We start from the raw sequence: 26,955 nt of genomic DNA, 5'->3' as shown, positions 1-26,955 counted from the left end.
GCTACCCCAATAGATGAGGAAATATTAATAGAGATATTTTCCTAATGTGTTAGCAAAAAATGCTAGTTTACATCGGCTCTAGGACAAATTAGAATATTTGATTGGATTGACAAATATTTAGCTTTTATTCAGTCTTTAAAAGAGAAAAATCAGTAAAAACTGATACCTCCTTTTAACTCCACAGCCAGGTGACGACCCTGGTGTTCCTGGAGACTATTTGTTCCATGTGAACACACCTCATCATCAAGCTCATCTGAGCTCAAAATGAACTTCGGAAACTCGCTCATTCTTAACTGACCTTTTCTCTCTCTTCTTTCATTCTTTGTAACTCAGTGGTCAAGCATTTGCCTCCTGTGTATAAAAGCCTGGGTACAATCCCAGTCCTGAAAAAAAAATCATATTCTAAACTACGTTCAGACATCCCTTCGTTTTTGCTGCTTTCGTTCACACTGCTCATCTCCACTCCTAGAATTACTTTAATTCTTTAGCCTCTAAGTCCAAATCTGTATTCTTGACTCCTTCCCTCCACGTGTCTCCCTACAAAGTCACCAAATCAGCAAACTGGTCTACCTTGAGGAACAATGCACTGCTACACAGAGCAGATGATCTCTGCAAAACAATGTACATTATACGTCTTCACAATGGAAGTAGTAATGATAAAACAAACAGCCACATAGCCATCCCAACACTTAAGAATGCCACTTTTTTTCCCAAAGTGCTCCTCTGTCTCTTCTGACAACATTCTCCCATGTCCTCCAGCTAGTTCTCTTTTTCTTGATTTTAGACAGAGAATATGCAACATGCCCTTTGTCTAACGTGTTGGGTTGCTTTTCTACCTGGCATCTTATGTTCTTGTTTGCCTTTTCTTATTGACTGTATGTTTTGCGCATGTGTGTCTTTCAGTGGGAAATAATAATAATATGCTGTCCCTTGCTCCTGTGGTACTAAGGCAATGCCTCCATTCTGTAAGAACTTACAAATACATGCCTTGCCACAGATCCTTTTCTTTCCTATCTAGATCTACTGCCGAGCTCTGAATGCACAAGGTCAAGATTTGGAGAACCCACTGGAACTCAGAGTCAGGGTTTTGGACATCAATGACAACCCTCCCGTGTTTTCCATGACTACATTCCTAGGACAAATAGAAGAAAATTCTAATGCAAGTGAGTCACCTGCACTGTGAAAGAAACTATGTGTTGATGTCTAAATTACTGTTACTAGGCAACTGGGCTGAGCTGTGTTAAAGTCAACATCACCAACTGGGAGAGAATCTAGTAAGCCTCTAGAACAAACAACTAAGGAAATAGCTCCTGTGTCAGCCCAGAAGCACCTCCAAAGCAACAGCTGGGATTAATGCTCATTCCTCAGGCCCTAGCTCCTTAGAGGTTCTTGTGATAAATCCCAACAGGGCGTGCAGCACAGTAGTGACAGGCTCAGAGGGAGGAGAAGTTACTCTGTGGCTGAGTGTATTGAAAGCCAAGCCCATTCACATGTGTGATCACCATCCTTACTTTAAATTTATTTTTTTCATTAATTTACTTATTTGTTCATTTTACATGCCACTCACCACCTCACTCCCTCCTCTCCTTCCCAGCCCCACCCTCCAATCCACTTCCCCCATACTTCCTCCTTCCTGGGTACCACTTCACCCTGGCACATCAAGTTGTCTCAGGGCTAAGTGCCTCCTTTTTCACTAAGGCAAGACAAGGCTGCCCTGCTAGGGAAAAGGGATCCAGAGGGAGGCAACAGAGTTCAAATCAGACACAGCCCCTGCTCCAATTGTTAGGAGACTCACTTGAGGACCAAACAGCCCATCAGCTTTATATCTGTAGGGGGTCTAGGACAAGCCTATGTCTGTTCTTTGGTTGATGGTTCAGTCTCTATAAGCCTCCATGGGCCCAGATTAGTTGACTATGTAGGTCTTCTTGTGGTGTCCTTGATCCCTCCAGCTCACGCAATTCCTCCCCTAACTCTTCCACAATCAGCCTAATGTTTAGCTGTGGGTCTCTGCATCTGTTTCCATTACCTGCTCGGTGGAGCCTCTCAGACTACAGTTATGCTAGGTTTCTGTCTTCAAAGATACTAGAATATCATTAATAGAGTCAGGGGTTGGGCCTCTCGCATTATTTTTTGTCCAGATGTAAGAAATGTGCCTCTTTATGGCAGTACATCATCCACTACAGTGCATAAAAATCAAACAAGGATCAAGAGCCCTCCCGTGTCTTCAACCAGTAAGCACTGGGGAACTCCATACACATCTTTTGCAATCATGTTTAAATTTATCATAGACTGTTACTCTATTCTACTGAATAAAGAACCCAGAAGAGCTCGTGCACCATAAACCTCATCACTCCTATATAGACCACTCCAGATGCAAAAAGGCAAATATCATGTGTTCTCATTCATTTCCAAGGCACGCTTGTGGAAGGATGGAGGGAAAGCACCTAGTAGAAACTGGGGGCGGGGGAGGAGCGAATAGTGGAAACAGAAAGAAGTCGATAATTTTAAAGTCATTCAAAGATGTCTGTTTCCGAGTAATCCCTTTTAATATTAAAAGCTTTTCTTAATAATAAATGCCAAGAAATCATGCTTCCACTTTTCGTACAAGCTATAGCAAATGTAGCCATCCCTCCTTCTCTATTGGGTTTGGCTCCAGCACCTCTAAATATAAAGAGATCTATGGAGTTCATATCCTTTTACAAATGATGTCTTGCTTGCATATAACTCACCTACATTCCTTCACAAATTTTTAATTATTTCTAGATAGATACATTGTATGTCCAATACTAAATGTCATATAAACATTAACTATATTATGTTTCTTAGATAACAAAAGCTAATGACATGAAAAAGTCTTTAGATAACCAGTCAAATGTAATGTAAGTTCTTTGCATTTTTCCATTCATTATTGTGGGCTTGGAACCCACTGTTGAAGAGACCAACTGCACAGTTTCTCTTTGTTCTTTGTTCAAGATGCTAGTTTTATACAATGGAAATGTATTATAAATGTAATTTCATGTGGTTCACTGTGAGTGCTGGAAGTATACCTCATAAATGGTGAAATGGTACTAAAGAATCTATTCCAGTGTAGCATTTCTCTGCAAGGCCTCTGACAATCTCAATGTACAGTTGCTACCCTATGGCTTCCTGTACCTACACATTTAATTACCAAAAATTCAGTCACCTAAGTGGGACAGTATATTAGCCATTTGCACATGGTTGAAGATTGTTCAAGAGGTATGGAGCCAAGAGGGAGAAGTGAGAAAGGAGAAAAGAGAGAAAATGGCACAGGGCAAAGAGGAGAAAAGAGAAGGGATAAAATGTGCTTGCATTCTAGAAAATTGTGTTGGGAACAATTTAGAGAGTAGAACAGAATTCCAGTTGATGAATAAATGTTGAAGCTTTTGTTGCCCACTAGCATCATTTATCAAAACTACTTATTAGATTAAGGAAGATAAGGACAGGGCCGTGAATGTAGTTAAACAAACAGTCCCTACAAGCACCTACACAAGAGCCAATTCCAGTGTAAACAGCAATGCCACTTACTAAAGGCCCAAGGTGGACAATGATATTTATTTGAAGTGCATTATTCATATAAACATCACTCAATATTCTCATTTGCTATTAAATTCTCACATGAACTTTGTGAGGACAGAATTATTTATACATTCTCATTTATAACCATGAGAAGTAAGGAAAAGATCATGTGACTAGAAATAAGGTCATATAAAACACTTGGGAAAACATTAATTGGTTTTAATGCTATTTTATTTAAGTGTAAGCATCTGTTTAAAAGAAGTTATATTAAAATAAAAAACAAAGAATCGGAATAACAGGCTTCCTTTTTCCCTACAGTAATGTCTAGGCTCCTATTTAAATATGATCTTTTTAAATTTTTATTTATTTATTTAGTATAATTTATTCACTTTGTATCCCCACTGCTGCCCCCTCCCTCATCTCCTTTCAGTCCCACCCTCTCCCTTTTTCCCCCTATGCCCTTTCCCTAATCCCCTGTTACAGGAAAACCTCCTCCCCTTCTATCTGACACTAGCCTATCAGGTCTCATCAGGACTGGCTGCATTGTCTTCCTCTGTGGCCTGGAAATACTGCACACACACCCCCAGGGGAAGGTGATCAAAGAGTTGGCCACTGAGTTCACATCAGAGAAAGTGTATCTACCCCTTACTAGGGAATCCCCTTGGAAACTGAGCAGCCTATGGGCTTCCTCTGAATAGGGGGTCTAGGTCCCCTCCATGCAAGGTCCTTGGTTAGAGTATCAGTCTCTGCAGGACCCACTGGGCCCAGGTTTTTTTGGCTCTGTTGTTCTCCTTGTGGGGTTCCTGTCCCCTCCAGATCTGAAAGGCAAACAGATTGACATCGGAAGTAGGAGAAGACAAGTAACAATACAGGGACCTTCCACAGAGGACCTCTGAAAGACTCTGCCTACCGGGGTATCAAAGGAGACACTGAGACTCATAGCCAAACTCTGGGCAGAGTACCAGAAACCTTACCAGAAACCATATAAGAAACCTTATATGGTCTTTTTATTAGGACAAAATTAATGGAAGGAGATAATATATAATATAGTGAACAATGATGTTGTGCAAATAGAAGATAGCTGCATGCATGTTGTGTGGCTATAGATAACATATTGGACTGTAAAAACGTTCATTGTCCAATTGTGCCATCTGCCCTTGATTTCCAGACACACTGGTAATGAGACTCAACGCTACTGATGCAGATGAGCCAAATAACTTGAACTCAAAGATAGCTTTCAAGATCATAAGACAGGAGCCTTCGGACTCACCAATGTTCATCATCAACCGATACAGTGGAGAAATCCGAACGATGAATAATTTCCTAGACAGAGAGGTAATCTTTGTATCTTAATGGAGTTTTATTCTGAGGAACTAATTATAAAAGTACGGGCACTTAAGACAGAGAAAAACTAAAAGAAGCATTCAAATTTTGTACGTTTTTATTTATGTGTGTGTGTGTGTGTGTGTGTGTGTGTGTGTGTGTGTGTGTGTGTGTGGTCATGTGCATGCTTGTGAAGGTCAGAGGACAACTTCTGAGAGTTGGTTTTCTCCCTCCATCGTGGAATGTCTCTCAAGTTATTATTAGGTTTGTGGTAAAAAAAATTCACATATTGATCCATCTTATACCAAAAATTAATTTAAAACATTGTTGCAAATTATTTTTTAATCATATTCTTTCCCCTTCTCTAGCCCTCCCCAGAGCTTACTTACCTACCCACTCTCCCTACCCATCCACACTCTCCTCTCTCTTCCTCTCAAAGTAAAACAAGGAGCACAATAAACTCACAAAGCACTTATAAGATAAAAAATATTAAAACAAACAAATTCAGACAGGCACACAAATAGGAGTCTGTTTTATGTTGGTCAAGTACTCCTGAACATGGGACTTTCCGTGGACTGTGGCTGTTATGTCCAGTTGCACTCCATTGGTGGAAACTGTTTTCTCTTTTCCAGCAGGTATCAATTGCAAATAGCTTCTTGGTTAGGGTGGGACTTTGCGCTCACTTCTCCTCAGTGCTAAGCTTTTGTCTGCTTTAAACCTATACACATCTGTGAATGTTTTTAAGTTACTTGATCACTTTTCACTTGTTTGAAAACCACCTTTAGAAGAAAAGATTCAGTTATTTAGCTTTTCCCATTTCTCTCATATTTTTTTTACATAGCCCAATAAAAAGTCTCTTAATACCAAAATAATTTTAGCAGTAAAGCTCTGTAAGAAAGGATGTTGGAGGTAAAGGCCCTCCACCATCAATGGGGATTCTGGAATGATGAGATGTGCTAAAGTTATACCCAGAAATGGTAAATAATATATTTGTGCACAAGTCTAAGGAAGCTCCCATGGCTTTCACCAACCTCTAAAAGTGGAGGCCCCACTTAATAGATGCTGAAATAGAAACAGCATCAGTGACTCAATTTCCCACACTTCACCTGCTACTGGACATCTCTGTATTTGTCTTGAACACTCGGTGGCTCATTGCTCATAGATAGCATGGAATTTCATGCCATGCATCTTTAATGAACCACAGCTTTCTCTTCCTGAACACTTTGGCCTGTCTCACCCTTTATACTCTTTTCCTCCCTCTGGACATACAACAAATAGGAAATGAAGTCTTTAACAAACTGTTGCTTCTTTGAGATTATGCTGGGCAAACATCACTGGAAAGTGACAAAGCCACACTGAGTGATGTGAGGCCTGTAGATTGCCATCTTCTCCGTTACTTTGTCTTCTGCTGTGGAGTTATGTAAGCATAATGTTGAGCCAGTGTTTTAAAAGACCTTTGCATAAGGCAGTCTATGCCTAGCGTGACACCGCCTGTAATGTGTTCTTTTCAGCAATATAGCCAGTATTCTCTTGCCGTGAGAGGCTCGGACCGTGACGGTGGGGCAGACGGCATGTCTGCAGAATGCGAGTGCAGCATCAGAATCCTGGACGTCAATGACAACATCCCATACTTGGAGCAATCATCCGTAAGCATTGGTTCTTGAGAACTAGATTTAATAACTTTACATTCATTGCATTCCAGTTCTTACAGAAACCCGTCAGTTTTCAAGTATACTTGCTACATTTGCTATCTGCAACACCAGTGTAGACACTTTCTCTTGAATTGTTTCTTCAGTAGGAAAAGGAGATTGGAACAACAAAGTATGCGATCATGAGCAAGGATGTTGTTTCTGAATAGTTAACTATGAACATGCCATGGGCAGCCTGGTACATGAGTGTCTCCTGTGCTTTGCTCTCATACTTTACCTCTTGTTTCAGTATGACATCCGCATTGAAGAAAATGCACTGCACTCTGGGATACAACAGATCAGAGTCATTGATTTGGATGAGGAATTCTCGGACAACTGGAAGGCAGTCATTTTTTTCATCTCTGGAAATGAGGGGAATTGGTTTGAAATAGAAATGAATGAAAGAACAAATGTAGGAATTCTGAAGGTTGTCAAGGTATAGCATAATTATTCTAAGTAACTTGTTTTGCTGGTCTTTTCTATTTCAAAACATCAAAGTTAAAATGATACTAACATTTTATAAAAGAATCTATGAAATAACAAATATTACCATGCTTTTAAAATTATGTAAAATACAAACATCTTTAATGGAAATGTGTATGCTTATATCACCTCAGGAAAATAAGCATTAAAATTTTGAAACTCTTTTTATCAATACAGTTCTTCCCAAAGATCATGTCAGGGGAAAGCATATCTATAAGAGGGTTTCAAACACCCAAAAAAGATTGACCTTTAAAGTTAACGTTTTGTTTGTATTTATTTAAAGATTTATTTTATCACTTTTAATTACATATATGGGTTTCTGCACCTGTACAGAGGTATGTGCACATAATCTCTCAGAGGCTAGAGGTATCAGATCCCCTCGAGTTGAAGTTATGTGAGCTGCCCTGTGCCTGTCCTTGGAACTGAGCCTTGGTCTGCAAGGACAGTATGTTCTCCCAACCATTGAGCTATCTCTCCAGCTCCAAAGTCAACAGTTAAACAATATTTCTAAAAGTAGATTTACCATGGACTTTAAAAATGTGCCCATGCCAACACTGAAATTCTAATATTATGCTTTAAGAATATTCATCAGATAAATTAAAAGTTGATTTTTTTCCAGGATTGTAAAATTAAGCCATTGTCATTTTCCTCTGGAATTAAACTGTGACAATTGTAGAATCACAGAGCCCTCACAGTCCCATCTCAGTGTGGCCGTTGGCCAAGGCTTATTTTATCTCTCCTCTGTATCAACTGGTCACCACATTTACAAGCAGTAAGACATCCTCTGAGATGGAAGGTTAAAACCTGACTCCTGAGAAGCTGAGAGTAAAGTCTTTACCTGGTGGTTCAAGACTTGAGTACAAACATTTTTAGTCTTCAGTACTTGCTCATGATGCACCCAATCTGAATCATTCGAGTTACATTGCAATACTTCCTCATGCACTTCTTTCTTTCATCCTGCAGGAGCCCCACCATTCCCTGTTGATTCTGCCTCTTAGTGTAGGCCCAGGGTTCCCCTAGCTCTGTCACCCTGGTGTCTCTGGACTTATCCTTAGTCCTGCTGTAGTCTGCCTTTCAGAATGACCCTACGAAGCAGATTTTCACTGGACTGAGTTCCTTTGGGAAGAGTGTTCTCATACCTCACATGTCTCTTAACATTTCATTCACCAAGACTGCTTCCATTTGCTTGAAACAGTTTCCAGATATTTCTGGTCAACTCCCCGGGAACCCTTGAAAATCTAATTATATAAAGTCCATATTGTAGGGAAAAAAAAAAAGGTGGAGGCTCAAAGAGCCTGCAACCTGTCTTAATTTTTATTGCTAGTAAATGACACAGACATCTAAACCTAAGTTTCCTTATCCTTAAACTCATTTTTCTGGGATAGTATCTAGGATTGGATGCAAGCAGATTAGTTTTGAATCTATACACCCTCATTTTTGTATTACTCTAAAAATTACTTAACTTACCTGCTTTTAATACCTGTACCTAAAAACTAGGATAATTCTCCCAGATAGGATAACAAACATCAAATTCTTTACTATGGTTATAGAGAAGTAATATGATTATGGTGAGTATATATATGTGTGTATGCTATAATTGGCATTTTAGGTTGCAAATAAGACTAATTCTATAATACAAAATTTTAGATAAACAAGAGAGCTCAGTGTATGAATATTTTTATTTAAAATACTCATAAGATTCAGGAAAATATATTTGCTACATGGGGAACACATCAGCTATTTGGTAAATTTTATGAATTGTGGATTTGGATATCAACTTCTATAAAAACTTAATACTTAAGTATTTCATTGTATCAACTAATTTTTAGGACATATTGAAGAAAAATAAGTATTTCTTCATATATAACACATATGTACATACACATACATTGACATTCAAAAAGTCACTTTGAAATGATTTTTAATAGCTCTTCAGGGAAAAATTAGTTAAATGATTAGATCTCTAATATATTTTGGTAAAAAAAAAAAAAAAAAAAGAGCCGCTTTCTCAGAAACACGCAATGCTGTCAGCTAACATAAATTGTCTTTACACTGAAAATAAACGAATTGGATTATATGTTGAATTTAAGCATTTACCTGGTTTGGTGAGCAATCAGGACTCATATTTATCTTTTGTTAAAAAGGATCCAGGACAACTAGATTTTTTTTTTCCTTACTATGTTTGCATGTGTCTACCATGAACTAAATACCCAGCAATTGAGACCAGACTGCGTAATCACTGAAACAAACAAAAAAAAATTACTTTGACTAGTCTCAAAGGATGTCTCTGTTCTCTGAAATGTTTTTTTGCAGGAAAATTAATAATTCTTTCTGTATTTTCTAGCCCCTAGATTATGAAGCCATGCAGAATCTACAACTCAGTATTGGTGTTCGAAATGTGGCTGAATTCCATCAGTCAATTATTTCTCAATATAAACTCACAGCAACTATGATCACTGTGACTGTGTTGAATGTCGTAGAGGGCTCAGTGTTCAGGCCAGGTTCAAAGACATTTGTAATAAACAGTAAAATGGGAGCAAATTACCAAGTGGGAGACTTTGTAGCTACGGACCTGGACACAGGCCGAGCTTCAACAAATGTTAGGTAAGAATGGTGTTTTCCAACTAAAATTATAACCTTAGGGGATCACGAGAAGGGAAGGAGCAGTCTTAAGGCAGAGGGGAATAGAGGAGTAATGGAGTACATGTGTCATGGAAGCAAGAACTATTTGGGGGAAGGAGGGAAACAAGCCAGAGAGCAGGAGGTGTGAGGTAGGCAGGAGGGAAGAAGAATAAATGAGAACAAAGCATGAGACACATATGTGTGAAAAGACACAATAAACCCATTATTTTGTACACTAACCTTTAAAAAGTAATTTTACAAAATCTCTCTTTCAAAAATAGCTTTAACTGCTATTGTATTCTTTTAAATACAGATACGTGATGGGAAATAACCCAGCTGACCTGCTGGCTGTTGACTCAAGAACAGGCAAAATAACGTTAAGAAACAGAGTTACTATGGAACAATACAGAATGCTTAATGGGAGATATGAAGGAACAGTGTTATCAATAGATGGTAAGAAATCGATTTAACTTCCTTCCAGAGGAAGCCAAGCGTAAATGGCCTCAGATAAGTCAAAACTCACTGTCCTCTTGTAAAGAAATATTTTTTCAATAGAAGTTATCATATTAAACACTGTACACTCAAATTGTCACTAGCATGAGGCTAAGGCCGTGCAAACTGTGGTGAGACTGGGTGGCTGTCCTGCCCCATCATTTACTGCTTGTTGGATCCTAGACCTGTTGCATAGCTCCAGAGATTTTATTTCCTTTATTCCAAAAGTATGTACTGAGCCTCAACTAAATAAATGCCAGCCTTTGTGCCAGGAGCCACGGTTCTCGCAGTGAAAGCAAGGCTCATATTTGTGTAATAGTACATAATAGTACATAAATACAAACCTCAGTTCATTTCCTTAATCCAGTTTGATAATCCCATTCCCAGTAATCGTTGGGAAAGTGCTAAATATAGAAGGCTGATTGCATAGAGCATTCTCTTTGCCAGTTACTATTGAGCATCGGCAGGTTACCGAGGAAGGAAACTATAGTCCATTTCACATAAAACCATGTACCCATCAGAGAGTATGTTAATTAAATGTGTACTAAAGCATGAAGGAGTGCATACAATTTAAAGTGACAACTCAAATCCCATTCAGAGCAGAATGAACCAGAAGATTGTATCAGTGTGCCATGAAGAGGCAACATGGGCCTTATCACTAAGGACAACTGATCTCAAGGGAATCTAGAAAATTATCCTCAAGTACTGATGCTGTGGGTTAGCTTCTGGTTTTCACATCTTTCTGTACTTTTGCATTTTCAACTTGGATATATCTAGCTAGCAACACTATAAACTATAATAACGATAAGGTTAATTCTAATAATACAATAACTGACTGGCTTTGTAAGACCTGGGGTCTCACAGCTCAGGAGTTCAAGATCGAGCCCTTCCCAGAAACTCCCCCAGACCAAGACTCGTTGCAAAAGCAAGAGGTTTATTAACCATTGCACAATGGGGTCACCCCTGCTGGTCAGCAAAGAGTGGCACCGGGAGACAAAGGCCTTTAGGTTTTTAAAAGAAAAATTGAGGGAAATTTGAAGTTGCAGTCTTGGCAATTTAGGATTGGATGAGGAAGCTATAAAGTAAGATAATTGGTTAGTCTTAGGTGCTCAAGCTTGGCCAGTCCTGCCAAGTGTGGATGCAGCTGCAATTTAAGGTGGGGGTGGTTAGCTCATCCTTGAAGATTAGGGGCTGTAGACTTTTGGCTGCAGGTCAAAAGCTGCTCAGAAGAAGTCTGGGTTCGTTGCTAAGAAATGCTATCTCAAAGACAAGGGTCTGGTCCTTTTTTTTGCTGAGTGAAGGTCATTGTTTGCTTGCCTTTTTTTATATCTGTCCTCACAGATAGCGTCACATTCCTCCATTCTCTGGAAAGGTACTAAGAGGCTTTAGCTTAACCTGAACCTAAAACTCAAAGCTATAGGCTTTAGAAGACATACAGGTTACAAAGTTAGTCTAACCCTTTCAGCTTAAAAACTGAGTACAAGGGCTATGGAGATGCGTCCATCGGGGAAGCAATTACTTTCCATCAGTCTCCAGAACCCCCACACAAAGCGACACATGGCCAGTGGACACTTGTAATCTAACGATAGCTAGGCTGGGTACAGACGGCAATTTCTTCTGCTGTGAACCCTGTTACAGATTCTCTTCAGAGGACCTGCACTGGAACAGTCATCGTTGAACTGAGTGGCTCTGGCTATGAACAGAACACAGAAGATGGTGGTGGCGGCACTTCCAGTGGCGGCGGCTCTTCCGGTAGCGGCGGCTCTTCCGGTACTGGTAACACCTCTGGAGGAGAGCCTTACGCAAATCAAACCACTTCTACCGAGGGACCTGAGCACATCACAAACCCGGAGTCGGGAGGCGAAGGTGACGACGGTTCGCGGCAAGTCGGCGAAGCCGGAGACAATGTTCACTTCGGTCCAGCAGGCATCGGGCTGCTCATCATGGGATTCTTAGTCCTAGGACGTAAGTGCTTCAACAATTCTTTTGACATGTGTCTCCCAAGAAATATAGGGAAAGAAATAAGTTTTTTTTTAACTTATTCTTTGATGAAATATATTTTGCAGACTCTCGCATTGTGTAATTATCCAGAAATTTTTGTGCTTGGGGGGAGGAAAAAAAAATTAAACTCTTAGACCCTTCGTGGTACTGTGGAGGACAGCAGCTTCTCTGCAGCCAGTGTCAACGTCACAGCAGAGAGTCATGACACACACATTCACAGTACAGTTTGGGTGAAACGATCAGAAATAATCTATTGAAACAATCAGAAAGGATTCCACGGAGGGGAAAGGCGGGGGGGGGGGGGTGCAGGGAGCGGAAGGGAGCACTGGACTGCGAGTTGACTTTTAACACAAGAGACAGGGAATATGACACATTGAAACAGAACACCCACGGGAAAGAAATCCAGGTGTGGTAAGGGATGAGGCTCCGAGGACAGGCGGATGTCGGAGCCTGGGGGGAGCCTTTACAAGGCAAGGCTGCAAGGTTCAATGAAAACAACCAAACAGTCCAGGTGTTCAACCTAACAATGAGGTCTTCCAAGGATTACCTAACCATTCTGAGCTTTGCCTTTGTTCTGCAAAACAGTTTCCTCACAACACCACTGCACGGGGAAATATGGCACAGGTGACGTCTGCCCCTCGGTGGGTCCTGCGGCCACTACAGTAGCCTCAGTCATGGACAGAAATAAAAACGTAGAGTCCAGTTGACGTTCCTGGTGGACTTGTGGAATGACGGAAACAGGAGTGGAAAGGGAATAGTATCTTGAAGCATAGATGATGTCATTAAGTTAATATGAATGTCGACGTTTGCAACTGAACATGGTGGCCCACACTTACCATCCGGGCAGCTGGGAAGCTGAAGCAGGAGGATCGTGAGATTGAAGCAAGCCTGGGATACACAGCGAAATTCCAATGTGTATAAATACACAAAAATAAAGACAAAAATGTGAAAAATTACCCTTTCAAGTATAAAATCACGAAATCTTGGTGGTGAAACCACCTTCACATATTTAATTAATTATTCACAAAGTGTACATTGAGAGAACTCACATACAAAAATTTTAAAATATTTCTGCCTTCACTTCTCACTTTTATAAAAGATATATGTTTAGTTTATGTGTATAAGACGTAAAGCACGTGGGCCTGGTGCCTGCACAGGTGAAAAGGGGGTGTGGCAGATCCCTGGGAACTGAACCTGTGGATGCTTGTGAGTCACCATGTGGGTGCTGGGAGAAGAGCAAGAGCTTCCAACTTTAAATAACTCACCTCCTGGAATGTTTCATCAACATGAACCACAAAGAAATTGGGCACACAGAGAGCACAGTTTAAAGTTGAGCACTTTCTCTCAAAAAAAAAAAAAAAAAAAAAAGGAAGTGTTAAATAACAGGAATTCATCCTTATTGGCTCAGAATAAGTAAAAATAAAAACCAGGAAAAGTTCTGTGAGGAAAACAATGAGTGCAAAAATAGATTTTTTTTTTTTAATTAAAATGAACCAGATCAAGAAAAATGTAAGAATGTTAAGAAATCTGCAGAATGGAATGTGAACTACTTAGGAGCAAAGCTAATCCTCTACTTTTTGTAGTCAATTCCTTGCTTTATTGGAGCAAACTGAATACCAAAGAGCTGATGATAATCGCTGTAGGTAGTGACTTTCCTAACTATCAACATCCAACATCCAACAGTGCGGCTAACAAAGGCTTTCAATGGTATCCGTAAGGCTATAGGGCAACAACTTTACATTTCTTTTTTTCTCTCAGCTTTACAGATTTCCAAAAGAGAAAAGCTCATCAATCTTTTCTTTCCCTTCTCTTATTTTCTATCCTCCCTTTCCTACTTCCCTATTTTCTTTTTTATTTCTTTCAATTATTTATGCATCCTTTCTTTTTATATATTCCTTTAAAATTATCAAGCAAGATTGTATGCCAATAGCAAATGAATGAAAAGCAGATTAGAAAGAAAAGATATTGCTACAGTGTGATAGTCTCTATCTATGTGAGAATTGTTTAAAGAAAACGTGTCTCTGTAATAATGACCTTCATGAGAATAACTAATTGAATGAGATTTCCCCTTAAAGTCGAGAAAGGGAAATGTGTGAAAATAGAAGAGTGTGTGCAGACATGAAAGATCATGAGCGGTGCTTTCCTCAACTCTCTTCAGTCTCTGCTGTTTTCTTGAGTGATGATAGCAAAAAGAACTATTTTAACTGTATGATTTCATCTGTAATTTTAGTACTATAAAACAAATTAAAATGCACTGAAGTCTAGTGTTTCCAAGCTCATGCTTTTTTTTTTTTTTTTGAGGGGGGAGGCTTCAACCATTATTAACTTGTCCTGGCATATTAAGTAGTCATTTTAAATTCATACAGCTTGGAGACTCTCATCTAAGCATTGAAAACCAGGTTGTTCTCTTTCAACATGGCCCAGTGCTAACCCTTTCCTCTTTCTCCTTCAGTGGTCCCATTCTTGTTGCTCTGCTGTGACTGTGGAGGCGCCCCCGGTGGTGGAGTTGCATTTGAACCTGTTCCAGAATGTTCTGATGGAGCAATCCACACATGGGCAGTAGAAGGTCCACAGCCCGAACCCCACGACGTAAGTGCTAATCCATAAGGATGAGATTTGGGCACTCATCAAAATTTAGTCTCTGGACACGGCTTAATATGGTGGAAATCGTTTAGTCTACACTATTCTTGGTTCTGGGTAACTACTGAGGAAAGCAATTGAGGTTGAATGTTCCTCAAAACTCAGTAGAAGTCACCAGGGAAGACTTTAAAATGAGATTCAACTTCTAAATAGGATTCAAAAGCTTCCTAAATAGTCCTCCTTTAGGAAATCTGTGGTAATTTTAGAATAAAAATGTACAAGTAGAGGAAGAAAAGAGATTACAAATGGGAAAATATTGTCTCTTGTCTTTTAGGGTATAACCACCATCTGTGTACCCCAAATGCCACCTGGTAATGCCAACATTATAGAATGCATTGACAACTCAGGTAAGAGAAAGGGGAGTTTCCAAAAACACAAATGACTAAGATGGGCTGTGTTTTCTCTCATTGGGTGTCTTACTGTTTAGGTATAGTTTTTTTTTTCTTCAAATGTGCTTTTATAATTCCTTTTCCAATGACATATTTGTAAATGAAAAGAATGGAAAATTGCAGCCTACTGTAATTGATCCTATAGACTGTATATTTTAGTTTTGGTTGTTCAGCCTTTAATGGCTAAGTCATCTCTCCAGCCTACATGCTGCATATCCTAAAAGCTTTCTTGATCATCAGAAAGATAGTATAATTAAGCTCTCTGTAAACAGAAGTACAGAAGTACAATCATGAATGATCTAACAAATGGAATACTACACATGTGTGTATGTGTGTTTGTGAGGGTAATATGTGTATGTGAGTTTATACATGTAACTGAGTGTGTGTATGTGTATAAGGATGAAAACTTATCCCACAGCCTGTTCAGTTTTCTTCCACTTTAACTACTCATTTTTTACAGAGAAAACTATGTCCATTCTTAGCATAAGTATGAACAATGACCTATGAAACATTTGTTTAAATTCTTACATTAAAAGCAACACTTGGAAAACCTTCCAGAGCCTTCAGCTAAAGTGGTGCGCATGTTGGGGGAGTTTTCATTGCACAGTCCTAAGAATCTACACCTTAGCTTGAAGCAAATGTCTAGACTAATTCCCAAGCAGAAACCAGAAAGCTACTGCTGTAATAAAAGAACAATTAAAATAACTTCTTCTGTCAGTAGACATAGTCAGTAGAATAGAAAGATGGTCTTGGTCTTACTATCTTATTTTTTAAAAGCAAATGTTACTTTTTCTCAGTTTTCTCTTAGTCTTTTCACAAAGTATTACTTTTTAAAGATTTGGTTATTTGTTTATGCTATTTATTTTATGTTTGCCTGCTTGTACATCTGTGAACAATGTGTGCACTACCCACGGAGGCCAGAAGAGGGCATCAGATCCTCTGGAGCTGAACTTACAGACAGTTGTGAGCCGTTATGGGGGTGCTATGAACTGAACCCAAGTTCTCTGTAATAACAGCCACTGCTCTTAACCACTGAACCATCTCTGCAGACCCTATATAATTACTTCTCTACTTTGAATACTCTAAAATGTTCCAGACATAGAAACGTTTCTATTTTGTAGAATTGGATTCAATAGTCTGTATATCTTCTGTATAACAGATCACTAGTCCCATTTCTCTTCCTGGTGTGTCTGTTTTTGTTAATGGTGCCAATATTTCCCCATGCAGAAAATCACATCTCCGCCATTAGTCTACAGTTAGTTCCTGAGACCCATCACCTCATCTAAACCACCAATATTTATCTATGTCCTAATTCTTTCATTAAGTCTATGAAGTCTCATAGAAATCCTAAAGTAGCATGGAATGCATCAGGATAATTGGAATATAAAAAGCATGTTTCCCCAAACTCAAATTAGAAGGCTGTGCCATGGGAATACCCCTTCTGACCACCAACTTTTATTCCACCACCTCAAGCATTTAGCATGCTTCTTCCCATCTCTCACATTCAACTGCTTACCCACGATACCTCCAGAAACCACTTTTCTCATTGTAGCTATGGCCTCTTTCTAAAATTCAGTGGCTCATATGCCTTCTGCAGGATGCCATGACATCCAGGAGTGCATCAGGAGTATACTGATACTATTATTTAACTTTCAGAATTGGAGAAACTTAACTCAACTTGACTCAATTTGAGATCAAACTGTTAAGCCCACAGATTTTTATTATTTCCTTGCACTTCTGTTGGCACATCATATAGAAAAGTCTGTCAACAGATAATTAAAAACAGCAAACTGATTAATATTATTAATGTATTATATTATTCTGTCTCTATTAATATTATTTTGAGTTAATATCATAATTATCCCTCCTGTATGTGTCATCTCCATCTCTGCTTGCAATGCATACCTGAATTAGGAAACTGTATCATGATAGTAAGTTAGTTTTTAGTTTATACCACACTAGAAAAGTTAAATTTGATGTGTTCAATGTCTTAAGGAGTTTATACAAATGAATACTGTGGCAGAGAAATGCAAGATCTGGGAGGAGGAGAAAGAACTACAGGATTTGAGATGATGGATGGAGTTAAAACATCAGCTGCACCTGAGATATGCCAAGAATATTCAGGAACATTAAGAAGAAATTCAATGAGAGAATGTAGAGATGGAGGTCTCAACATGAATTTTATGGAAAGTTACTTCTGTCAGGTAAGACTCATAGCCACATGCTTCTCTTTCTATCTCCCTCATTCCAAGTTTTCACCCACTCCCATGAGGGTGTTGGCAGTGGTCTGATCTCTACAACTTGTTTGTTGCTGAGTGTTTCTGAAGTTCTGACCTGAGCATTTTACTCTCCCTCATAAATACTGCCAATGGCTCTATTTGTCTCTAATTTGTAGTCCAAATCCATGATTCACATGCCAACATACAGCTCCAACTCTCCCTCTGCGTCAACCCACTTGCCTTATCCACAGAGGGCTCACCTCGAGCCTCTGGTTATTCTGGTCCACTAGGCAATGTTGTGTTGTTGTTGTTGTTCTTTGTTTCTCATTCCTCCTCTCGCACACATTTCTATCTACCTTTCAAGATTCAGTTCAAATATCAGCACTCTGAAGCTTTAGCAGTTAATTCTCACATCTAGAACAGGATTCAAGTTTATTCCATACTTTGTTGTGTTGGGTTTTTTTAAACACAGTTTATAAAATTTATCATTACTAAAAGTTTGTTAGTTTATGTCTACCATTTTTTTCTAACTATTAAATTATTGACATGATCTTGCCAAATAAAACCTGAATCCAGAATGAAATTGTTTCATATTGACAAAAACTATCTTGCCTAAGTGAAAGAAAATGCAATCTTGACTAAACCTGCCAACTATAAATACTCCTTTCGGACCAAAAGAAGTTCCTCCCAGTAACTTTTTTGTGCAAATTATTTTTATTTCCCTCTTTCAAAATTAGTAATAAAATAGATGATGTGTTAATTTTTATATGTGATTTTTGTATTCAAAGTGCACTATTTTAAGCAAGGTCATCTAAAGAAAATTTTAAACATCAAAATGTATTGGAATTATAGCTAAAATAACTCCAAACTGAATTCTTTCAAGTACCTTTGAAATCTTTTTTAAAGCAGATCTAGTAAATATTAGAACTTAGATACGTTCATCTAATGGTTAAAGAAACACATTGTTATTGTTTGTTTAATATTCTTTTTTCTATACAAATTAGAAAGCCTATGCTTATGCTGATGAAGATGAAGGACGCCCATCCAATGACTGTTTGCTCATCTATGACATTGAAGGTGTAGGCTCCCCTGCAGGCTCCGTGGGCTGTTGCAGCTTCATTGGAGAAGACTTAGATGAAAGCTTCCTGGATACCTTGGGGCCCAAGTTTAAGAAGTTGGCAGATATCAGCCTGGGGAAAGAAATAGACTCATATCCAGACCCTGACCCTTGTTGGCCTCCTCAGAGCACCGAACCGATACGCCCCCAGCAAACAGAGCACCTGGCTAGTGGACTTCCACCCATCTCCCCACATTTTGGCACTACCACAGTAATTTCTGAGAACACCTACCCCACTGGCCCTAGTGTGCAGAATCCTATGCCAATTCCTGATCCTCTTGGCTATGGTAATGTCACTGTGATGGAATCTTACGCCACTTCCGGCACTCTCAAGCCTTCTGTCTACTTTCCTGATAACCGGCAGGCTTCAAATGTAGTGGTGACAGAGAGGGTGGTGGGCCCCATCTCTGGTGCTGATTTGCATGGGATGGTAGACATACCTGACTTAAGAGATGGATCAAATGTCATAGTGACAGAAAGGATAATAGCACCAGGCACAAGCCTACCCACCACTCTGACCATTCCTAACCCTAGAGAGTCTTCAAACGTGGTTGTGACAGAAAGAGTGATCCAACCAACTTCTGGCCTGATAGGCAACCTGAGCATGCCCCCTGAGTTATCAAATGCCCACAACGTGATTGTGACAGAGAGGGTGGTTTCTGGAGCTGGTGGCACCGCTGGAATAGGCGGGGTTGGAGGCATAGGCAGCAGTGGCCTGGTCAGCACCACCATGGGTGCTGGCGGCGAGGCTCTGAGTGGAACCACAATGGGTGGTAGCGGCGCCGGCCTGAGCAGCTTTAGTGGAGGTGGGGGCATGAGCAGCATGGGAGGGACAGCCACTATTGGCCACATGAGGAGTTCCTCTGACCATCACTTTAGCCAGACAGTTGGATCTGCCTCTCCTAGCATGGCTCGGAGCCGAATCACAAAGTACAGTACGGTACAGTATACCAAGTAGTCAGGGTCCCACAGTGCTGTTCGCCATCACCACTGTGATGTACCTTCAACTCCTGCCCCCCCCCCCCATCTAACAGTGCAATTCGTAATGCAGAGCAGGTTATAGGAGACCTGTGGAGAAAGGTGAGGAGCCACAGTAAAAATAATAAATGGACACGTCACCAGGGGGAGAGTGCTCCCTAGCACTGATAAACATTTATCTTATATTAAACAGTAATGAAATCATGACAGTGAACTTGAAGTATAGTCTTATTTGTGGCTATGTGGTCTACAGGGTTGTTTTGGGGTTTTTTTGTTTTTAAATATGTAAGCCCTGTAGGGTATCACCAGCATGTTGAATAAATAAAATGTGGCTAATGTCAAAGCATTGGCTTTAAATGGCAAGTGGAAGAATTCTTCTTGCTACTCAGAAATTAACAAAAAGATTCAGTGTGTAGCTTATGATCACTTAGGTGAGAAAAATCTGACATTTTCTTCACATATACCTTGTCTGCTTCACATGTAATACAGTTAAAAACCCTCCAACAAATTCAGGCTAAGGTTAATAAAATTCTAACTGCACAGTTAAGTCCATAAGATGCCAGTTAGCGTTACCTTGACCACATCTAAACTGCATTTGATGAAATAATTTTCAAATAAAGAAATATGCCCTAGAAGGAAAACCCCATAGACAGTACCAATAAAGTGAGACTTGTTTGACACAAACTGAGCTGAAACTCAAGAAGGGATTTCAGTTAAGTCTTCCGTGGAGTCGGGGATTTCCCCGGCTCCAGCTGTGTTTGTAGGTGTGACTTTGAAGAATGTTGCTTGCTAGGGAGGATGTTAAATCCTCCCGCTCTCGCAGACTGGACAGTGTTACATCTTGAGTCTCAGCAGTAAGTGACACTCTTTCCTGTGCAGCTCTTCAGCGCATAACTCCGAAGTTAAAATAGTTTCCTTAAGCGGAGCTGTCGGGAAGAAGCTTATAGTATGGCTAAGCCTGGGCTAATTTTTAAGGGACTCTCGGGGGAGGGGGGGTTTTAGAACATGAAAACTGTCTTAAGTGGGGAACGTTAGAAAAGAATTGTTTGTTCAGGAAAGGAATACCATACTATTATACTATTAGATACAGTTGAGATTAGTGTTTTTCTTTGAATGGCCCTCTACTGCCATTTGGGAGTGATCAACCAGGACCCTTTACCAGAAGTAATGTTACTTTAGACAGAGTAAAATAGTAACTAGACAAACTCATTCCTCAACTAAAATATTTCATGAATACAACTTTGAAATTCTTCATTTGATTTGTCAATAATCTCCTGGCTTCTAGGTATTCTGATGTAAAGGAGGTTTACAAGTTATCGTATGATATATTTTTCTAGCTTTGAAATTTAGTAATGTTCTATTTATGATGTGATGTTTCTGTGTGTTTGCCATATGGTGTTACCTGATTTAAAATCTCTTAGGAGAATCAAAGCCTTCTAAGAGACAGGTACATTTACTATTGCAGGGTAGAGGAATCTTTTCTTGTTTTTAAACTCAGTGTTAAAATTAGCTCACTAAAGTGAGATGGGATATGGCAAAATAAAAATAGAGAAAATACTGGCCCTGGAGTTGTGAATTATATACAACTTTTAAAGATGTTTTCTCCTGATTTATCATTTCTCAGAGTGTTACAGAACCTCCAGCATTTGTCAAAGATCTAGGGGTGAATGATTAGTCCAGCAAGAGCTACTTTGTTCTGTATAAGAGCAAATGTGGCTAATATTTTAAAGGCCACAATATGTCTAATTTTACCTGTATAGAACATGTAAAACTTTGCTAATGTGGAGCATGCCAAAATGCTGATGTGTAAATAAAGTCACTCAAAGAGTCTTTCTTTTATTTTGTTCTAAAATTTGGGGTAATGCATTGAGAATATGTAATTTTCAAAAATTCAGAAGGTATCTGTTGAAATATCTTTGAAGATACCTAGGTCTGGAAGTTTGAACAGATAGAAATACTACAATTTTCCTTCCTGCCTTCGTTCATTCATTCATACAAAGGAATGTGTAGTTGTTACCTTAATGTGCTATATTGTTGTATCTTTACTTAGATGCCTGGTTGAAACCCAGAGTTTGTTTATTTTTATTATTATTATTGTCTAACAAGTAACAATATGGCCATCTTTTAAAAATATGATTAGAATTCATCAAGCATATGAAATCTGGGAAAATAAAATTGTAAATGGAGGACGTGTCTCCGTTTCCCAGGAAAGTTAACTTCAGATCAAACTATTTCTTACAAGGTTGTACAACAGTGTTCTGTTTAGTCCTGCATCTTACAATTCTGTTTTCAAAAAATCATTGCATCATTGAAAGGTAGCTGCTCATGACTGGCCTTTCGGCAGGATCTCACTCAGTGCTTTAATGTGAACCACGGGTGTTGCTCCACAGACATAGGAGAGAGAGAGAATCCTTTCGCAAATAAATAGCTAGATTTGTGATTCATTAACCAGGCTGACTCTTAAGTCAACATGCTTTCAACCAAAAGAAGAAGTAAATATCACCATCATGCTATTCATGTGTGGTTTGAAAATAAAGCACAATAAAGCATCTTGCTTTCTGAAGAGGAAGGCCCCAAAGGCAGAGCCAATTGTGTCACTAATGCTTTACTGTTGAACATGAATCAAATGACATGCTCAGCTGATTTTGACATATAACTCCAGAAATGTCCATATCATGCTGTTTACCTTTAGTGAGTGTTCTGTTTCACTTGTTGTAATGTGCTGACAGAAGTTTAATTATGCACATTCAAAAATCGCCTTTCTATGTTAAGCAGGTAGTTTCAGTTACAACACTTATTTCTGAATCCATGCCAAGATTTGGTTGACATCAAGGTGTCTTACATGACTTTAGTAGAACCTTAAAAGCATTATCGTTTCTTGGACAGACATTGAAAAATCCAAGTAAACTCCTAAGTGCTTGGCACACTTTCCAATGTGCTTAACAAACCCCAACTCTCGGAAGAGTGTTTGTAGGCTCCATCGCACGTTGGCCTGGGGTGTTCACAGTACAGCTTTCACACCCATGAAATTCAGTCTGCCTTCTGCCTCCAGATTATTCAACTTGTGTTAGGACGAAACTCGAGTAGATCAACTGACCATCCACCAAATACTTTAAAATGCTGAATAATTTATTCTTTAATTCCCTATATTCCCTCCCATTGAGTTGTATTTGTATAAACACTTTATAACCAAAATATACTTACTTTAACTTATTTTTTCTTAAACTGTTTTCCAATTTTTAAATTCTCATTACCACCTTTTGCAGTGTTTAAAGACAAGGTGCTTTTTATATATATATATAAACATCGGGGGATGATTTGGGTGCTAGGTCCTTGCTTCATCATCTGTTGACTATTTTAAGACAGTTTGTAATTTCTGAGTCGTTGTGTTTCTAACAATAAATGGTTGAGATGCCTCTGTTGTCTCTCTGGAATTATAAGGTCAGGGAGATTGGATTGGATTAGATCAGAAGAAATAATTAGGACTTATCAAATCCAGTTATTATCTTAATTCTATGTTCAGCGAGACCATTGTTGTCACAATATTTACATATGTGCTCATTGTCCTTTTTTTAGCTTCCTCCTATTCTGTGTTTAATGGCAGGTCTCCTCTTCCAAATGTCTCCTACTGACACCACAGAGCAGATGTACAACTGAAAACAGTAATAAGGCTTACATTTTAAACTTTTAAAGACACAGCACTTCTTTTACTTGGAAATATTTCTGTAGAGAATGAGAATGCTAAAAGAGCAACAAGCCAGGCACCAGGCCTAAGTGTTTTTGGCTCCCTCCCCTCAATCCCTGGCGTTTTCTGGAACTCTCGTAGAGTTGACTGTTAGCTTTTTGGACAGGGAATGTGCCCCAGCTTCCTGCATTCCTGTCATCTATACTTTCACCCCAGCCACTGCAAGCCTAGGCTGGCCCTCAGGAACTACCCCATGATTTCACTGAAATTCCTCACCAACCATTTAAGATAATTTTGTAAGTTACCCAAATCTTGCCTGTTACTATTGCGAAGACCTTTGAGAAGCCCACACCCGTCCTCTCACACGTACCGTACCTTATTCTTTCCCTCAGTGTCTCTGTCGGTGAACTGATGTTCTTAAATCGATTTTTTAAGGCTTTTAATAAACTTCAGCTCTGCTTCATACTGGTTCTTTTTCAAATTGTTTTCCGAGGCAAAACCAATGATCAGGTTTTACTCAAGATGAGATCCCTGAGGAGGAAAGGAGCCTCTGGCTGCTGAGCCACAGGCAAGGAACAACATCTCCAGTTTCCCTCTTCATCCCCGGTCTGTGTCACCAGCAAATCTATACAGCACAGTTTACATTCAAACCACAATACTCTGCCCCCGACTGGTGACCACCTCATAATGGAGGATGCTTTCATGGCAACTTGGAGAGTTTCCATAGCCTTTATCTGTTTGCTTAGTTTAGGTTTTTTTTTTAATGTCTCTTATTAACATATGCTAATTATACATAATAGTAGGTTTCATTATATTTTCATACATATGTGTATATGTAATGTTTTTCAATCATATTCAACCCTATTCCCATTACCCTCTCTAGCCCCAATCCCACCCTCATTAATCTTCCTCTTCTCTTGCTCTCTTTCTACTTTCATGGTGTGAGTTTGTGGGTGGGTGTGAGTATGTATGTGTCCCTGTGTGTGTGACTGTGTGTATGAGTGTGTCAGTATGTATGTGTGTGTACATGTGTGTGCTTGTGTGAGTGTATATGAGTGTACATGTATGTGCGTATGTGCGTATGTATGAGACTGTGAGTCTGTGTGTATTGTGACTGTACATGTGCGTGTGACTATGTGTATGTGCGCATGAGTGTGTATGTTAGGCATGTGAATGTACGTGTGTGTGACTGTGTACGTGTACATGTGTGTGCGAGTATGTGTGTTAGACTGTGTGTACGTGTGTATCGCTGTGTGTGAATGGACATGTGTGTGACTCTGTGTGTGTGTGTGTGTGTGTTCCAGTGTGTTTCATTAGGGTTGGATCTATGAGCATAGGCGAAGTTTGTTTACAGGAGCGTGGGCATTCTACCAGTGACTACACCACTGAAGAAACTATCTCTTCCTCTCCCGTCAGCTATTAAGTGTATATAAACCCTACAGTGCGGGGGTGGGGGGGGAGGGAGGGTGGTGGAGGGGAAGGCGGGACCTCATGAGCCCCTCCCCCTTCCAAGACAGAGTGTTGACAAGCCCAGTCTTGTCCAGATCTTGTCAGTGTAATCACAGCTGCTGTGAGTTCAAGAGTGCAATTGCTGCTATGTCTGGGAGTCATTGTTCTCTCCCCCTCCCTGCCCCCACACACCTAGTCCCTCTCTTATGTTCTTTCCATCTCTTCTCTGAGCCTTGAAGGGCACACCCACTCCCAGCTAAGACTCCAACAGTCTCACTGCCCGTCCTTTGACCAGTGATGAATCTCTGCGGTCACCGCTGACCACTTCAGACAGAAGCTTCTCTGGCCAAAGCTAATGCAGCACTAGTCTCTGGATGTGGGCATAGTTATGTAGCAGGTAATTCCATGAGTTCATCATGTCCATTTATCAAAACATCAGCAGCTTTTGCGCTGGGGCCTGTGGCTTTCCTTCAGTGGGCTTTTCCTTGCATCTACAGTACCAGGAAAGTCCACACAGTCTGTAACAGTCCTGGCACTGCTCCAAAGCCTTCTCTCCCATCCTCTGCAAGGCTCTCTGGGAACTTCCATGAAGCCAAGGATGATATTGAACTTCTGCTCTTCTTCCTTCCACATCCGACATGCTGAGATTACAGTTGTGTCCAACATGCTAAGTTGCTGTGGGCTGGGGATTGAACCCAAGGCCTCACGCACACTAGGCAAGCAGTCTACCACCTACACTCCATTCTCTGCCTCGAGGCAGCTTCCTAAGTGTGTGCCACTGTAAACCAAAACACAAGTTACATATTGCCAGTACAGTGGCACAGAGTAAAAGGTCTAGTTCCAAAAGGGAGGAGTAGAGACACAGCAAGTAGAGACTGGACCAAAGCAAGACTGAAACACAGAACAGCAGATACCAAATCTTATACCTGCACATCGAACCTGAACATCCAGTATCTGAGGCTCATGGTGGAATCATCTGGGATCCAAAGATCATGAGTAGTCCCACCCTCTGCCTTCAGCTCTCCTTCAGCTCTTCCTCCTGTAGCACATTTAAGCTCTGGATAGGAGCTTGCTCCATTCTGTGACTGCAGCTTCCCTCTACAGACTACAGACATCCTGTCAGTGGGGCATAGGGATGATGATGTAGCTCCATGCTTTTGCCAGGAACTAAAGGAATTCTTTTCAGAGACAAAATGTGTTTGGGATCCAGAATGTGTTAATGTTAATAAAGTTAGTTGTTCCGGATGTGTCACCCCCAAGTCAGTTTACTTTGAAGAGGTCTTAAGTAGTTCTCTTGGAGGCAAAAGAGAATCTTAGAACTTGGGGGAAGAGTCTTTATAGAGATGCCCTTCAGGGCAACTCACAAACTGTTTCCTTTGGCTCAGGAGTAGGGTGTAGATATAGCACTAAGGGGATTTTTCTTTCTGAGGCCAGTGGCACTCATTAAACATTACATGAATCTCTGACCAGAAAACAAAGACCTGCAAGCAAAGGGCAGGGCAGAGCAGCTGAGCAGCCATTGAGGAAACAGACCAACAGTGCATCCTACAGATGCTGGACAGACCAGCAACGATGTGAGTACTGGCAGGAGCAGAAGCACTTCCACAATGCCTCCTGAAGTGCCTAGCTCTGATCATCTAAGGTCTCCACCTGCAAAAAACAGGATTCTTGGTTTTGCCTCACAAAGAATCTGGGGATGAGCTAGTATGGAGCAGAGAAGAAGACTTTTCAAAAGATCTCAAAATGGAGACTAACAGAAAGAAGGATGCTCCAGAAAAAAGAGTAAGAGAAATCCAAGAATGGGTGGCAGCTTCTCAAAGAACAGTAAGGGGCTTTAAGAGAATGTGGGTACTCCTCAAGAAAGAGTTGGGGTTCAGTGTCTTTGGAGACACTGGTCTTGGTGGCTTCTGAGGTCGCATTTAATGGGCACCTAGAAAGCTTTAGTTTTTGGAAAAATGAAAAAAAAATGTTTTTGGTAAATGTCAGGGTATTTCCTGATGTTATTTTAGCTGGTGAGATAAAACTCTAGGCTGAAGGGCTGCAAGAGAATTACCTTTACTGTAAATAAAGGTTTGGTCCTACGAGAGTCCCAGAAAAATGTCTGAGTAAAGAATGAGGACACACTTCAGGTCAGCCAGAAAAATTTTAATTTTATTGTAAATTGCCTTGATAAAAATTAAGAACAATAAGAACATTACAATGAGGGAAAAGCTATGGAAATGCCAAGTACGGTGGTACATGCCTTTAATGATACTGCTTTCTGGCCTTGTACTTGACTGAATTCAAATAAGACAAATTCTGCCACTGACTTCTCTTAGTCTGAACACCTCAG

At 40.0% G+C, this 26,955-nt stretch overlaps 1 protein-coding gene across 1 annotated transcript in view; it reads left to right on the top strand.

Annotated features, from left to right (window-relative positions):
* Dsg1 (desmoglein 1) overlaps positions 1-19,643 on the top strand; it is a 30,600-nt gene extending 10,957 nt beyond the window's left edge. The window contains exons 5-15 of the mRNA XM_055625720.1: positions 1,019-1,163; positions 4,706-4,872; positions 6,372-6,506; positions 6,799-6,984; positions 9,376-9,635; positions 9,967-10,106; positions 11,784-12,110; positions 14,599-14,735; positions 15,061-15,133; positions 17,171-17,379; positions 18,399-19,643. Of these exons, the coding sequence (XP_055481695.1) occupies positions 1,019-1,163; positions 4,706-4,872; positions 6,372-6,506; positions 6,799-6,984; positions 9,376-9,635; positions 9,967-10,106; positions 11,784-12,110; positions 14,599-14,735; positions 15,061-15,133; positions 17,171-17,379; positions 18,399-19,469 (2,850 nt within the window). The 3' untranslated portion in view covers positions 19,470-19,643. The remainder of the gene's footprint in view (positions 1-1,018; positions 1,164-4,705; positions 4,873-6,371; positions 6,507-6,798; positions 6,985-9,375; positions 9,636-9,966; positions 10,107-11,783; positions 12,111-14,598; positions 14,736-15,060; positions 15,134-17,170; positions 17,380-18,398) is intronic.
* The last annotated feature ends 7,312 nt before the right edge of the window (positions 19,644-26,955 follow it).

Source organism: Psammomys obesus, unplaced genomic scaffold, assembly GCF_907164565.1.
Source record: "Psammomys obesus unplaced genomic scaffold, mPsaObe1.curated_primary_1811, whole genome shotgun sequence".
NCBI classification, from domain to species: domain Eukaryota; kingdom Metazoa; phylum Chordata; class Mammalia; order Rodentia; family Muridae; genus Psammomys; species Psammomys obesus.
The sequence above is the reverse complement of the archived record's forward strand: the minus strand, read 5'-3'. Positions and strand labels throughout refer to the sequence as shown.